The sequence below is a fragment of the Lolium perenne genome, chromosome 6 (genome assembly GCF_019359855.2).
Source record: "Lolium perenne isolate Kyuss_39 chromosome 6, Kyuss_2.0, whole genome shotgun sequence".
NCBI lineage: Eukaryota > Viridiplantae > Streptophyta > Magnoliopsida > Poales > Poaceae > Lolium > Lolium perenne.
Window position 1 is genome coordinate 117,725,468 of NC_067249.2, and position 15,135 is coordinate 117,740,602.

Consider the following 15,135-nt stretch of genomic DNA (forward strand, 5'->3'; position numbering starts at 1 on the left):
AGGCCCTGGCAGTAAAGTATGCTAGAGATATTTGTTAGGCTTTAAATAGGTAGCTGCTTGGCAATTCTAATAACGGGTTGAGTCTAGGATTTTTTTCTTCTTCCATATCCTGTTTTTTTTTTTAATCCTAGGGTGTCTGTTCCTTCCCTTCTGCTAAAGTTTGTTGTTTACATGTTTTGCTCATTACAGATGAGTATCCGTATGTCTGCACTGGAGTTCTACTGTAACAGACCCACACTTGTTGCTCTTATTGAGTTTGGAGTTGATGTTAGCATGGTTAATTCTCTGCCAAAGAGTGACCCTGACATGGCAGGTGCAGCACAGAGTGCAATACCAGCAGGGAAGGAACACAGTAGTCGCACTGTTGTTAAAGGACTATTAGGTTATGGAAAACGGCGCACTATTTTCAACATTAAAATGGACGTCGATCGGGTATCTATGTTTCTTAATAAGGAAGATGGTTCTCAGCTTGCGATGTTTGTGCAGGAGAAATTTCTGTTTGACCTAAAGGTGAGTTGAAGGTAGTATAAGACGGAAGCAAAATGTTGTTTTATATTCTGTACAGGCATGTGATATAGAATGTTTTGGATGGCTGGTGGTGTTTATGTACAGCTCTTACATTAGGTCAATAACGGAAATATCCCGGATACGACCATCCATGAAAACAGCAACAGGGGACGTGCTTAGATTTTTAACTTGCCTGTTCTATTTCATTTTGCATGCTTCTTTTCTTGTTAGCTTGCTACTCTTTTTTTTTCATGCAATTATCTCTTTTGTTCTTGATTTTTTTTCCTTAACAGGTTCACCCGAGCTCATTTTCTATTGATGGTATGCTGGGGAATATGAGATTTTGTGACATGTCCCTCGGGCCAGATCATCGCTGGGGTTGGCTTTGTGATATACGGAAACCAGGTGTTGAGTCGCTTATAAAGGTATTATTATTGATGTATTTGTCCAGCTGTTATATTGCTCAATGATAAAGGTTAATTCCTGAATGCTGTATCAGATGAGCAGAGTAATAGTCATCTCTTCAGTCTTGAAGTACAATGTTGGCCATACATTATTACATTTTCCATGCAATCAAGTATAGGTATACAGGATATTGTTGATTCTACCATAGTACCATGGTTGCCAGTATATCAAAGTTCGTTGTGTTGTGTTTGCCACCTGGAAATTAGTGTTAGCGTTCCCTCTCTGCTCTCTCAATTCTCTCCTTTGAGTAAAAGGAGAAAATGAGGGACTAGCCTACAGAGGAGAATACACGGTAGTTTCAGGCAACGGATGCCTTCTTCTTCTATTAGCTTTTGTAGCAACGGATGCTACACAATACTGGCAATGAATGCCTACAAACTTAGCTACCTATGCTAGGGGAGCAACCTATGCTCGAACTCCATGCTTACCCCAGCAACCTATACTAAGGTAGCAACCCATGTTGCCCCAGCAACCTATGCTAGGACCCCATGCTTACCCCAGCAACCTATGCTAGGAGAGCAACCTATGGTCTGTTGCCTTGCTTACATGGGAGGGGTGGTACCCCTATTTATACTTGTACATGACCCTTTAGATTGTTGCCATATGGCACAATCCAAATCCTACACCATACTTCTAGAGTACTCTACAAACTCTAGATATTTCATACTACTCCTAAATATCTTACTCTAGAACATTCCTAATTCTAGAGTTCTCCCTACGTACCTTAGATACTCCTAGGCATGCCTACACAACCTATGTGCACTAATTCTAGAGTTCTCCGTACATGCCCTGGATACTTCTAGAACCACATGCATGCCTATCTATTTAGTACACAACCTATGTGCACTGATCACTCACATAAGACAACTCATGTGCCTTGTTCACACACAGAAAGCGCACAATTTGCCTATGTGTGCTATTCACAGTACACCATGACAAGATTACTTTCAGGCTAACAATTAGAGCTATAGTTTCTAGCAGATTATGAAAGCACCTAAGTTTGGATTAAACATGACTAGGGTAGTAGTCTATTTCCTGCATTTTCAGTGAGGTGAAACCCACATGGTAACACTGGCTCGCCAACCAGGACAGATGCTGGACAGAGATCACCTTGAGCGTTGCTGTCTATGACACCAGCCAAGATGCCTCCTTTGCGCCTGAGAGCCAGAAACAAGGCCTCATTTGGTCGTGGACTGTTTGTTCTTGCAGCAGACTGGCACGAGATACTGTCTTGGCTCCGGATGACCTGCAAACCGCTAGAGCGCATAGCATCGCTCGCTGGTTGGTGGTCTCATGCCAAACAGGCCACCCCAAACTCAACTACTGTGTGTTCGAGGGAGCCCGACCTTCGATCTGCATGATAGTTGCTAGGATTAAGGACGAGGTGGCACTGTGGGCCAGAGCAGGTACCCCTGGCCTGATGGTTGTGCTCCCAGTGACATGAGACATTCACTAGTGCATCCTTGTGTCCATCGTAATAAACCTCATAGGAGGATTGTACCTTTAACACTATATTTCCAATCAAGTTAAATGCACAGCTCTTTTGCGCTTTCTCAAAAAAAAAAAAAATGTTAACACAAGAACAACTTTTATCTGCTCACAACTTCTTGCATGAAAACAGCTAATCAAAGCAGACCTCGCCAATGTTGATCAGCCTATGGTAACAAAATAGTCCATGGACTCGGCAGATGAGCTCGTGTCTTCTTGTAGTTCTATAGCTATTTGTAGCGTTGTACAGAAAGTTACAGTACAGTTATGTCCTTATTACTAGGCCGAGTAATCATTAAAGTTATGGTAATAGTTTTCTGTTGTGGCGTATTAGTATCTTGATTGCTTTTTCAATCAGTTGTGCAAATTGAAATGGTAATACTTTTATGATTGCCATACATACTTGAGGTTTTATAATACAATTCTTTCTGGCAGATGAAGCAGTGGAGTAATATTGTTTTCCTTTCTTTTGCAGTTCTCCTTCCAGTCTTACAGTGTTGATGATGACGACTATGAAGGTCATAATTACAGCTTGACTGGGCAACTTTCTGCTGTCCGCATTGTCTTTCTTTATCGTTTTGTTCAGGAGGTATGCATTGTCATTGTAAGTTGGATTATCTGATCATGCATGCTATGTTAAGCACCTTTTGGTTTTGCAGTTTACTTCTTACTTCATGGAGCTTGCTACCCCTCACACTGAAGAAGCAATTAAGTTTATGGACAAAGTTGGAGGTTTTGAGTGGTTGGTTCAGAAATATGAAATGGATGGTTCTTCTGCTATAAAGCTGGATCTTTCACTTGACACACCCATAATCATTGTCCCAAAGAATTCCCAGAGTGAAGAGTATGTCGATGCTTTATTTTCAGTTTATTAATAACTCTTAGGACAGTTGCCGTCGTTATTTAATTAGTTTCTTATGTCCTTTGTAGTATACCAACACTTTATCTTGCCTGTGGAAAATTATGAATTATTGTGGTTCCTACAGGGTATATTCAATATGCACATAATTCACATTTTTGTTATTTTTTTCTACTTGTGGTTTCTAAGTAGACCAGTGAACTTTTGTCAGTATTTTGGCTTGCTTCCCCCACACAATGACATCATTATACTTTCATACCGCTGTAGCTATATACAACTGGATTTGGGACAACTGAAAGTTAGGAATGATTTTAGTTGGCATGGTGGTGATGAGAGTGACCCAGCAGCCGTGCGTCTTGATGTTCTCCATGCTGAGGTATTTATTGGGATGGAATTTTAATAGTGTAATTTCCCTGCCTGGGTTATTTATTCTCCTCCTTCAATAACGTGTAATCAGATAAATGGAATCAACATGGCGGTTGGGGTCAATGGAACTCTCGGAAAGTGTATGATTCGACAGGGTCATGGCATCAATGTAGAGGTGCGGCGTAGTCTGAGGGATGTTTTCCGAAAGGTCCCAATGCTCTCCTTGAAAGTTGAGGTGATTAATCTGTTTTCTTCTACAGTTTGTCTTTCTTCTTGCTCTTTGGCCGCTGTAGTTTCCTACTTAAGAGCTGACATCGTGTTTCTGGCTTGAAATTTTATGTTTTTGAGGGAGGCCACCTTGTCCCAAGCGACCAAACAATGGCAGTGTATGCTGTTTTCCCGCGTTGCATATGCCTTTGCGAATCCCTTCTATATGACTAATACACCTTTCCATGTTGCATTCTTGATTTTTAATGATTTTTATTTGTCACTGTATGCTTGAATGCTGAATGCTGTTTATCAATTCAATTGTGCCCTTCAGTTTTCGTATTTGAAAAGAAGCACTAAAGTTAAAGAATAGATTAGATAAGTGTCCAGAATAGTTTTTTTTGTTACTTTGACTTTAACTGAACATTGCTAAATAAGGTACTGATGGCAGTGATTATTTGCTCAGCTTCATGTCTGCAGATGCATCGAGGGAATATATTTTTCAAACTGTCAACTACCATTGCAATTATAGCTGAAGTTTCCTATATGTTTTTGTAATTGCGAGTTCTATTCTCTGCAGATAGGATTGCTACACGCTGTCATGTCAGATAAAGAATACCATGTCATCACAAGTTGTATTTCGACGAATTTATCAGAGACACCCAACCTTCCCCCCAGTTTCCGTGAAAATGTAAACCGGACAAAAGAATCAATACGCCTACTTGCGGATAAAGTCAACCTCAATAACCATTTATTGCTTTCACGTACTGTCGTCATCATGGTGGTAAATGTTCAGTGTGCATTGCTAGAGCTTCGCAATGGCTCTGAATCACCTCTCGCAGAGCTTGGTGTGAGTATCTCTAACGAGTTATGCAACACATTTTTTTTAGGAATTGATTAATGCGATACTTGGTTACTGGTGCTGCACATATTTCATCTTTTTTTTTGAGGAACTTACAGCAGGATAGACTCCTACTGCTCTTAAATAAAAAAAAAAAAGATATGAGTTACAACATATGTACAGGGGCCTAATTATTAGGACCCCATAGCCAGGCTGACCAAGCTCAAAGAGAAATTAAACTACAATCCCTGCACATATTTCATCTTATTTGTCCGACACAGTTTCTAGCTTCAGCTCGAGCTTTTATGCTACTCCCTCTGATCCATAATAAATGTTGTGCTAAATCATACAACTTTGTACTAAATCAGCAACACTTATTATGGAACAGAGGGGCTATTTATTTTGTTTTTATTCTGATAGCATGTTGGTTACTGTCATACATTTCCTTTTCTGCAGCTGGAAGGTTTATGGGTTTCTTATAGGACAACTTCACTGTTTGAGATGGATCTTTATTTGTCTATACTTAAATTTTCGGTTCGTGATATCCGTCCAGATACAAAGTCGGAGATGCGCTTGATGCTTGGTTGTTATTCAGAGACTTCTAAACTGAGCACACCAGACCCATCTACTGATGTGGGAGTTTCTAACCTCACCATGCTGATACTGGATTATCGATGGCGTTCTTCCTTCCAATCGTTTGTTATACGAGTCCAACAGCCTCGCATACTTGTTGTCCTGGACTTTCTGCTCCCAGTTGTTGAGTTTTTTGTGCCTTCCTTAGGTACAATAACAGGCAGAGATGAAAGTCTCAACCCAAAACTGGATCCTCTTATGACGTCAAATGACATTATACTTTGTGGGCCTGTTTTCTTACAGAGAGAGAATGTTATTCAACTCTCTCCTGAGAGGCAGCTAATAGTTGATGGTTGTGATATTGATGAGTTCACTTATGATGGCTGTGGAGGCACCATATCATTATGTGAAGAGTTTGACAAGAAGGGACAACTATACTCTGGGACTATAATCATTGTTGGGCGGGGTAAAAGGCTAAGATTCAAAAATATTAAAATTGAGGTGCATGCTCTGTGAGCTTGTGCTTCGTTTAATTGTGTTGATTTAGCTTAACTGTTGTATAGTTTGTGTGATGCCCTAATTTTCCGATCACACGATTGCTATGCACACTAACTTAATACTCAATATTTTTTGCATGTGTACAAGAATGGTGCATTACTGAGGAAGTGTGTTTACTTGAACACTGGAAGCAGCTATTCAATCGCTGCTGAAGATGGAGTAGAGGTTTCAGTGATAGAAACTACGTTTAACAACGACGAAGACAATCGTTTCCATACTGAAGAATACAACAAGCAAATCAGTGCTCTTCAGACTGCCGCTGATACACACTCAAACCAAATGTTGAGCTTTACATTTGAAGCACAGGTATCAAACTGACTTTGAAAGTTTATACAAATTCCTTGGCAATCTTGCACTATTATGTCATTGTTCAGTTGGATCCTTCTGTTAGTTAGATGCTACTCCCTTCGATCTACAATAAGTGGTTGTACTAAATCACCGACACTTAATGTGGAGTACTTAAAGTTTTATACTTTTGGAGTGCCCATAAGCTCATCACTATCTTTGTGCATACCTTTAGATTCAGACTCTGGAGCAGTACATATGCCAGTGTCTCTAAAAGATGACGACATACCTGTTTTTATTTTTCAGTTTTGTCTCATTGCTTGCCAAGCTGCATGCTAGGAAGCAGTTCCAATTCTAGATGTTCTAGTCACTATGACATGGTTTCAGTGCCGTGGTTGAGGAGGCTTGCTCATGGCCCATGACATAGCATATCCTTTCCACCTGCTGTTTTTAAGCTCAAGCACATGGCTTGGTGTCTCTTATCCAGGACCCACAGGCACATTGGTAATGTCTGTCAGTTGTTTGACTCATCCATCTAGATCTCGCAAGAGGGAAGATTGCTTGCTCCAGATGAACGACGATGAGTGTGGAAGAAGTTAGCATCGCTACATGGGCCTCGAATTTATGGCTGCCCGCCCATGGGTTTAAAGGCGTCCCTAAGGCGTTGCCTTGGCGACGCTTAGACATCAACCCCCCCCCCCCCCCCCCCCCCACCTTGAAAAATCGACCGCTTTAGGCGCCTAGGCGTCTAAAGCGCCCGCCTAGGCATCGCTTAGGCGTCACAGCGCCCCCAAACCGCTCTAAGACGCCTTAACGGCTTTAAAACCATGTGCCCGCCCCACAGAGTTGGCGGATGTTGAGGCTTCTTCAGGATGTTGCAGGACGCTGGTCAATAAGTATTTGGAATGATGGTGACCATGACACTGCAAATTCATTAATAATTTGAAGTGCCATCTGCACTTAATCTTGTAAATTCTACATTTGCTTCATAAAGTTGGTATAACCTTCCCAATTATCACAATGTTTTTTTCCTTCTCTCACTGTCTGGAATAACAACTTGTATTCCCATGGATCTCCTGGCCAACAATACACATAGGTATGTATGCACAAAACCTCTTAGACAATGGGCTAATACAGACGGTATAAAAGGCCTATATAACATATATGTAATGTAGACGGGCATTGTAGACAGTTGCATATTTGCATTCAGTTTTTTGTTGACCTGTTGAGTTCTGGGTATATGGATTCCAATCTTAAGCTCATTTCGTGTATTGATGGGGCACACTTCCTTTTGATAATGTTCAGGTTGTATCCCCAGAATTTATCTTCTACGACAGTTCAAAGTTATTAATGGATGATTCCTTGCACATTGAGAAGCTTCTTCGTGCCAAGATGGATTTCAGTTTCATGTTTGTCTTCCTCTCTCTAATCCCGCTAAACCATTTGTTTGTTTTTTATTATTGTGGATCTGACAAATTTATCTCCTTACCTATATAACCCTCTTACACGAAAACAGGTATGCTTCAAAAGAAAAAGACATATGGGCTAGATCGGTGGTTAAAGACCTGACAGTAGAAGCTGGTTCTGGTCTTCTTGTTCTTGAGCCAGTAGATTTTTCATGGAAATATACTTCAGTCAGTGAAAAAACGAACATAATACTGACATCTTCTGAAATATGCATCCATCTTTCGCTGAGTGTTGCTTCTCTCATGCTCAAACTGCAAAATCAAACCCTTGCTGCTTTGCAGTTTGGCAATATTAACCCGCTGGTCTCTTGTACTAACTTTAAGCGAGTTTGGACGTCACCGGAAGGTACTTGTTTGTTAGTTCATCTAGTTTTTGTTGGAAGGCACATTATTGTATTTCTGCTGTATTTGTTTTGTTTTTTCGCTCAAGTGGTTACGTACCCAGTTAATCTCATTGATCGATCATATATTGTAGGCTATCTGCCTGGTTACAATCTCACCTTTTGGAGGCCGCAAGCTCCTTCAAATTATGTCATTTTAGGTGATTGTGTGTCCTCAAGGTAAATTTTCTCCTTGTGATCTACCACCTGGTGACTTTATTTTTTATCGTCAAATGTGCGTTGGTGACTTTATTTTTCATCAGTCATGTGTACTACCTTCCGTATCCTACATAAGCATGACAACTGGCGTTGGCGTGTGACTGAACCCAGATACTGGGCTTTACCTGGATTGGTAGTACAGCCAGAATCTTGTCCATCCAGCTTAATTCTTCGCAGATCCTTTATTTGCTGGGGAATGTTGTTCTAATGTATTATACATCATTCCATTGACCTGAAACAGACCAACGGTTTAAAAATTATAGTTTCTGGAAATTGGTGCAAACCAGGCTTAAGAATCTGCTAGGAACTGGCTGGCTACCAAACAATCAATTGGGGACAAAGGAAGTATTGTAGTGACTAGTCTTGTGGCTTTTATCTCCTATTGGAACATAAATATTTGGCAAGGATAATCGAACTTTAGATAGAGTTCACTTTGGGTCTAAGCATGGATAAACAAGAGCAGGCCACTGAAAACTACTCTTGAAACATAAATATTTTGTGTTGGGATATTTTGAGAAACTAACTCACTGTTCTCTATCTTATTTGCCACAGTAGAATTCGTTACCACGTACCCTGGTTTATCGCTGAACTCCTCCTTTTGATATGACGAGTTGAATTCCTCTGAATTTTGGTTATAAATTTTATTGAGATTTGTGTTTAATTAAGAAGTTATTTTTTAAAAACATAAGGCATTATGCCCAGCTTTAAATTAATAACGCCACCAACGGCCAGAGTTACAAGGTGATGAGGAGAACAACAAAGAAAACCAGAAAAATACAGGGCAAACAAGATGTAAGAGCATCCCCACTCGTTGGCGCTCCCCACGCCCAAATCCGGCGAAATTTTCGTCCGGATTGGAGGAAGATTTGGCGTGGGGAGCGCCGAAGTTCCAGCCGCCCCCCCGGCAGGAAACCCCCAACCTCGACCATTTGACATATTTCAAACAAATTTAACATAAAATTTAACAAGTTCGGCGACCAAAAGTACGAAAATTGCTGAAACAAATTCGGCGATAATCAGTACAATGTTTAACAAGTGCTGAAACAAATGAAGCACACAATTTCACAATTTTTCAAACAAATTAAGACAGACTAGTTGGCGTCGGCGTTGGCGTTGCCTCGGAGCCTCCATATGTGCTCCACCAGATCATCTTGCAAAGAATTGATGCATTGTAGAGTCTCGAATCTCCCGGCGCATAGCAAAGAAGGCGGCCCATGATGGAGGCACTGGTGATTAGGCATGCAAGAGGACCCTCTCTCTCATATGGTGCTTCTTGCTCTGCCAGAGGAACCGTATGCTTTCGCTAATTTTCAATAATCATATTGTGTAGGCACACACAAAGCAGCTTCATCACCTCCCACATCCGATCTTTCGACCAAGTCATAGCGGGAAGCCAGGACGGCTTGACAAAAATCTCTGCTGGAGGACACCAAATGCACGCTCGACGTCTTTTCGGCAAGCTTCTTGTTTCTTGACAAACTCGCAAAGTTTGGGGGTGCTAGGGTTGGAGATAGTCTTCACAAATGTTGCCCACTTTGGACTGCAAGGTAGTATCCTTTGTTGTAGTGCCGACCATTGATCACATAGTCCACCGGGGGAGCATGACCCTCAACAAGCTTGGAAAAGACCGGGGAGCAGTTTAGGACGTTGATGTCATTGTTGGATCCAGGCATACCAAAGAAAGAGTGCCAAATCCGAGAGATCATGGGTAGCCACTGCTTCCAAGTATCACGGTGCGGCCTTTTTTGTGACCCTTGTAAATTCCCCGCCACGCAAACGGACAGCTTCTTCCATTGCCAATGCATGCAGTCAATGCTTCCAAGCATCCCTGGAAAACCCCTAGCTTCATTGGTTGCAAGGATCCTCCGAGTGTCTTCGATGCTGGGTGATCTCAAGTAGTAGTCCCCGAACAACTGCTATGACGGCCTGCAGAACCGGTAGAAACAATCAAGGGCGGTGGACTCCGCCATCCGAAGATAGTCATCTGCAGTATCACCGGGAGCTCCATACGCCAAGATCCTCATAGCCACCGTGCACTTCGCGATGACGAAAATCCAACCAAACCAGTGCAATCCGCCTTGCATCCGAAGTAGGGATCAAAGTCTCGGATGGCATACACAATTTGCGAAATAGCTTTCTGCTCATCCCGAAACGACGCCGGAAAACACTCTCACCGTGCAATGGATTGTCGGCGAAGTAGTCGGCGTACAACATGCAAAGAGGCCCTCCATTCGTTTGTCTCGGCTTGCACTTCCGGCGACACGGTGCCGACCCACCACGTCGACCAGTTGCCAGTCCGGCGTACATGCTTGCCAAGCAACCGAGGATCATCATGTGCTCGTCGTCTTGGGCGGCTGCTGCCATCTCTTCTTGCATAAGCTCGACGAACATCTGCTCCTCCTCTTCGTCCGAGTCCATGGCCGGCGAGGCAAATGGACGAACACCTGACGGGCGTGGTCGAGGCAACCCGAGCCGCGAGCGACGAGGAGCCGGCCAAAGTCGGAGAACAGGCCGGCGGAAGAGCAGCCAGATAGACCGTCGTCGAAAGGCGGCGGAATCTGGGCAACAAGCCGGCGGGGTGGTGCCGGCGGCGAGAGAGATACGAGGGGTGGGGGAGATTTTGAGCGACGTGGCGGTGGGGTTCGTGCGTCGAGTCACCGACAGATCGGGCCCTTCGCCGCTTTTCACTCGTCCGGAGTACCCGAGCGCGCCCCGTGGGGCCGGGGATGGCGTGGGCTCGCCGGATGGATGAAGGGCCAAATCCGGACGAAAACGAGGAACCGGGGGCGCGACTGGGCCGAATTTCGCCGTCCGGATGGAAAAAACGTCGCTCGGGGGCCTCGTCGGGGGGACGAGTGGAGATGCTCTAACAACAAACACAGCCTGCATGCCTATGTTTTCATACGCCGAAACAATCTCTGATCAAGGTAGAGCTAGCGAAGCGGAGGAGGAGGGCGCCACACCGACGGACGAAAGCGCCTTCATCTGCTACAAACACGGACGAACTGCATCACGGTACAACCCATCCATCGCCGAAGAGGCCGCCCTCTTGCCGAGGTTCGAGGGCGCCGTACCGTCAGACGATGGAACGCTCACCCTAGAGCTCAAATTGTAGCCGATAGCCAGACAACCGAAGAAGAGGAGATTTCGAGCACACCCCCACGGGGACGACCACCATTCCGTAAGCCACTCAGCCTCATCCCAAGAACCGCGCAACCACCAGTTGACATGGACCAAAGGCTCCAAAGGCAGCGCCTTCAAGAAGGAAGCGGCGCCAGGGCGTCGTCGCTGCCCCGTCCAGCTAACCAGACCGAAGATTTTCACCCAGAGCCAATGGTGGAAGAGCACCATCCTCAATGACGCCTCCAGGGAGGGAATCGACGCACGAGAGCGTCGACGTAACTGGTACTAATATCATCGGGCAGGGCTCACCCGAATAGCGACCCCCGTCCAAGGGAATACGCCAAGATCTGGGTAGGAACACGAGGACTCCTACACCACGAATGCCTCCCATGCAGGCTATCTTGCTGCCCGCACAGCCGAGACCACCTACCAGCACCGCACGGTGGCACCTGCCGCGTCCACAACCCGGAGCCGCTGCTTTGGAAACCATGGAGCCAACCAAACCCGACTCCCTCCGGAGCACAAGCCGCACGCACGCAGCAAGCCAGCCCCGCTGCCGCACGCACGCACCTCCAGTACCCACAGCCACAGCCACTGTCACCATCCCTCCAGGCCGCAGCGAAGCCGGCCCTGTACAGATCTGCGTAGACCGGAGAGATCCACGCCCAAAGAGCAGTTCAGAGGTCCGCCATGGCTGCAGATTGACCCCCTTGTCAGATCTGGCTGCAGGTTGATCCATGGTCAAATCTGGCGGCGTGCCCTCGCCTACCAGCATGGGCCAGCGAGCGGGAGACCCGACTCACGACCAACAGCGGAGGGGTGGCACTAACTGGACCGAGACCTTGCTTGCCGCTGAGAAGCTAGGCGCCGTTCGCTGTGAATGGAGAAGGAGAGGGGAGGGCTGCAGGATGGAGGCTGCAGGAGGCGGAGGGGGCTCGCCGCCGCCACAGGCCGACCGGCGGCTGTGGCGAGGGCGGGCGCAGGGTCAGGCGGCGCTGAGGGGGAAGACCTAATCGTCTCCGAGTCCCCAAGCGAGGACGACGCGGGGGGGAGGGGAGGGGGGGAGAAGTTATTTTTTCATTGGGACATGGTTTGTATTCACAGGTAATGTGGACATTTTTTTTTTTAATTTTGAAGGACATGGAATGCAGAGGTGGGAGGCATGCAAAATAAAATAATTTGTACAACTATATGTAGTGTATGTGACTGCCTCTAATACATGATCAAAAATTTCAAAGGTTGACAGAACATATAATTTTTGAAAGGCAAACAAATAACCTACCATCTGTTGCTAAAAATGGCTGAAATCAAGGACAAAATTGTAACTAATGATGTTTGGTTTTTGGGGGGCCTGTTATGGTTTCTGATTAAACCATTGCTACTTCTACTTCTTTTCTACTATCTATTATTATGTATGAAGTTAGGGTCGTTTTGCAAATTTGCAGAAATAATTAGATGCAAATAATCTCATCTGGTGTATATGTAAACCAGTGCATTTGTGTTTTGGAATTATCTCAGCACACAAGTTAGAAGTGTGGCTATTGATCAACAATGTTTTAATCCAGCAATAAATATGAAATGGTTTCCTATGGGTGTCCAGTGGGCCCACTTGCTCTTACACCGGAGGGGCTTTGAGACAAGGTGAGCCCTTGTCGCTGTCACTGTTCGTGCTAGTCATGAACACTCTGAACAAGGCGTTGGCCAAGGCCATAGAGTGGGGTGTCCTGAAGCGTTTAGCACGCCAGGAGTTGCGGACGATGTCGTGATCTTCTGTCACACGGATAAGGATGAGTTACGCGCGGTGCGCGACATCCTTGAGCTCTTCGGCCATGCATCAGGCTGCGAATGAACTTCATGAAGTGCCCCGATTGCATGCTTGGAGGAGGAGTCTGCTTGGGCGGCTGCGGTCATGGAGTGCCAGCTGTCACCCTACCCCGTCAAAATATCTGGGCATCTCACTCGCCATTAGACGGCTTCCTTGCGACTCATACCAGCCGGTGATTGACCGTATCGCGGACAAGCTACCCACCTGAAAAGCCTCCATGATGCTGAGGGCGGGGCGACTGGCCCACATCAAGTCGGTGTTCGTGGCAATTACACTTCACCAGCTCATAGTGCTATCCCTAAACAAGAAAGCTCGAAAGCAGGCGAACAAGATCTTGCGCATGGGTGGGCAGGAAGGATGCCAAGGGTGGACACTGTCATGTCAACTGGGACAAGGTTGCCAGGCCGTTTTGGTACGGTGGTTTGGGCATCCCAGACCTTGCACGGAAGGCCATCAGCCTCCGTGTCCGTTGGTATGCAGTTCTCCAGGGATGAAAGTCAGGTGTTCCATATCTCCAGCATGATGGCAAGACAGGTGGATTGACGGGAAATCGGTGGAGGATCTAGCGCTGGATCTCTACGCGCTGGTTAGGAGCCGACCACAGAAGCTCCACACGGTGCAGCAGGCGCTGGCTGACCACAGATGGATTACCGACTTTTCAGGGGCATTGGGCCCACTTGCCCTTTGGCAATACATCCAGCTCTGGGTTTGCCTCCGTGGAGTACAGCTCACCGAGGTGTTGGACGAACTGGTGTGGCGCTGGTTATGCGATCCACACCCAGATCCATGCGCAAATAAACTTCGTCGCTGATTATGCTCACGGCGTGGTGCATTTGGAAGCATTGGAACTAGGCCGTTTTCGACAACGCTAGTCCCTCAATATCCTCATGCTGGGACACGGTTAACACGGTTAAAGCGGAAGCAAGATCGTGGGCGAGCGCGGGTGCGAGGGGTCTTGGCCAGCTGCTCCCCTAGTTAGCTTTCAGTCGAGTTGTATGGTGTGGTGTTGGTCCTCTCTTGTACATATAACACAATACTTTTTGCGTTTTCGCGAAAAAATATGAAAAGGTTTGGCCATTGTATTTTTTATTCGTTTCTACATTTATCACTATGGAGAATGATTTTTTATAATTTGACTGCTCAGGAATGTTAATCCATCCGACACTTTTAATGTGGTACCTCTTACATTTTAAAACTTTAGTACTCCCTCTGATCCATAATATGTGTCGGGGTCTTAGTTCAAATTTGTACTACTCCCTTAGTAAAACCACGACACTTATTATGGATCTGAGGGAGTAGAAAAGATGCAATATATTTTCAGTTCTATGAGAAGTAATATGTACATTGTTTCCTCTCAACTCTTTTGTGGAGCAGCTAGCTGATATGTGGTTGCCACCTCTTCCCTTGATTTTCGAAGTTTTTGGAAGATCGGTGGACTTTCAGTTTTTAATTAGGAACTTCTAGAATTTTGTTATCTTTCATCCTGTCCTGCTAAAGCTAATGCGTTGGGTGACTCCACCTCCTCAGGTCTGTGCCTCCTTCTCAGGTCGTGGTTGCTGTAAGCAACACCTATGGCCGTGTGCGGAAACCTCTTGGATTTAGGCTTGTACATACATTACCTGGATCTCTGGAGTTAGCGGATTCAAAGAAGACAACTGAAGAAAATGACTGTTCTATCTGGATTCCTGTGCCGCCACCTGGATACTTAGCTTTAGGATGTGTGGTAAATAGTGGAAGGCAGCCACCTTCAAATCATGTTGTTTACTGCCTTCGTTCTGATCTAGTGACGTCTGCAGCATTTTCAGATTGTATACATACTCTCTTATCTGCTCCTGGGTAATGACATCATCATTCTGCATTATTTGGTCTGCCATTGTTTATTTTGATCATTTGTCCTCCACAAAAGATTTAGTAGCACCTATGTAGGATTAAACTGAAAATACTAACAAAAGTTTTATTTGTTCTTGTATTTA

The 15,135-nt window shown here is 45.1% G+C and overlaps 1 protein-coding gene across 3 annotated transcripts in view; it reads left to right on the plus strand.

The window, feature by feature from the left end:
* The window catches only part of LOC127323163 (uncharacterized), a 55,945-nt gene that overhangs the window by 28,847 nt on the left and 11,963 nt on the right, over nucleotides 1-15,135 (plus strand). For 2 of the 3 annotated variants that reach the window (XM_051351350.1, XM_051351351.1), the window contains exons 27-39: nucleotides 190-510; nucleotides 801-932; nucleotides 2,936-3,049; nucleotides 3,120-3,304; nucleotides 3,587-3,695; nucleotides 3,777-3,920; nucleotides 4,473-4,742; nucleotides 5,190-5,807; nucleotides 5,952-6,170; nucleotides 7,455-7,558; nucleotides 7,666-7,961; nucleotides 8,091-8,175; nucleotides 14,690-14,998. In XM_051351350.1, coding sequence (XP_051207310.1) covers nucleotides 190-510; nucleotides 801-932; nucleotides 2,936-3,049; nucleotides 3,120-3,304; nucleotides 3,587-3,695; nucleotides 3,777-3,920; nucleotides 4,473-4,742; nucleotides 5,190-5,807; nucleotides 5,952-6,170; nucleotides 7,455-7,558; nucleotides 7,666-7,961; nucleotides 8,091-8,175; nucleotides 14,690-14,998 — 2,906 coding nt within the window. The remainder of the gene's footprint in view (nucleotides 1-189; nucleotides 511-800; nucleotides 933-2,935; nucleotides 3,050-3,119; nucleotides 3,305-3,586; nucleotides 3,696-3,776; nucleotides 3,921-4,472; nucleotides 4,743-5,189; nucleotides 5,808-5,951; nucleotides 6,171-7,454; nucleotides 7,559-7,665; nucleotides 7,962-8,090; nucleotides 8,176-14,689; nucleotides 14,999-15,135) is intronic. The other variant, XM_071822620.1, reaches the window with a different exon arrangement.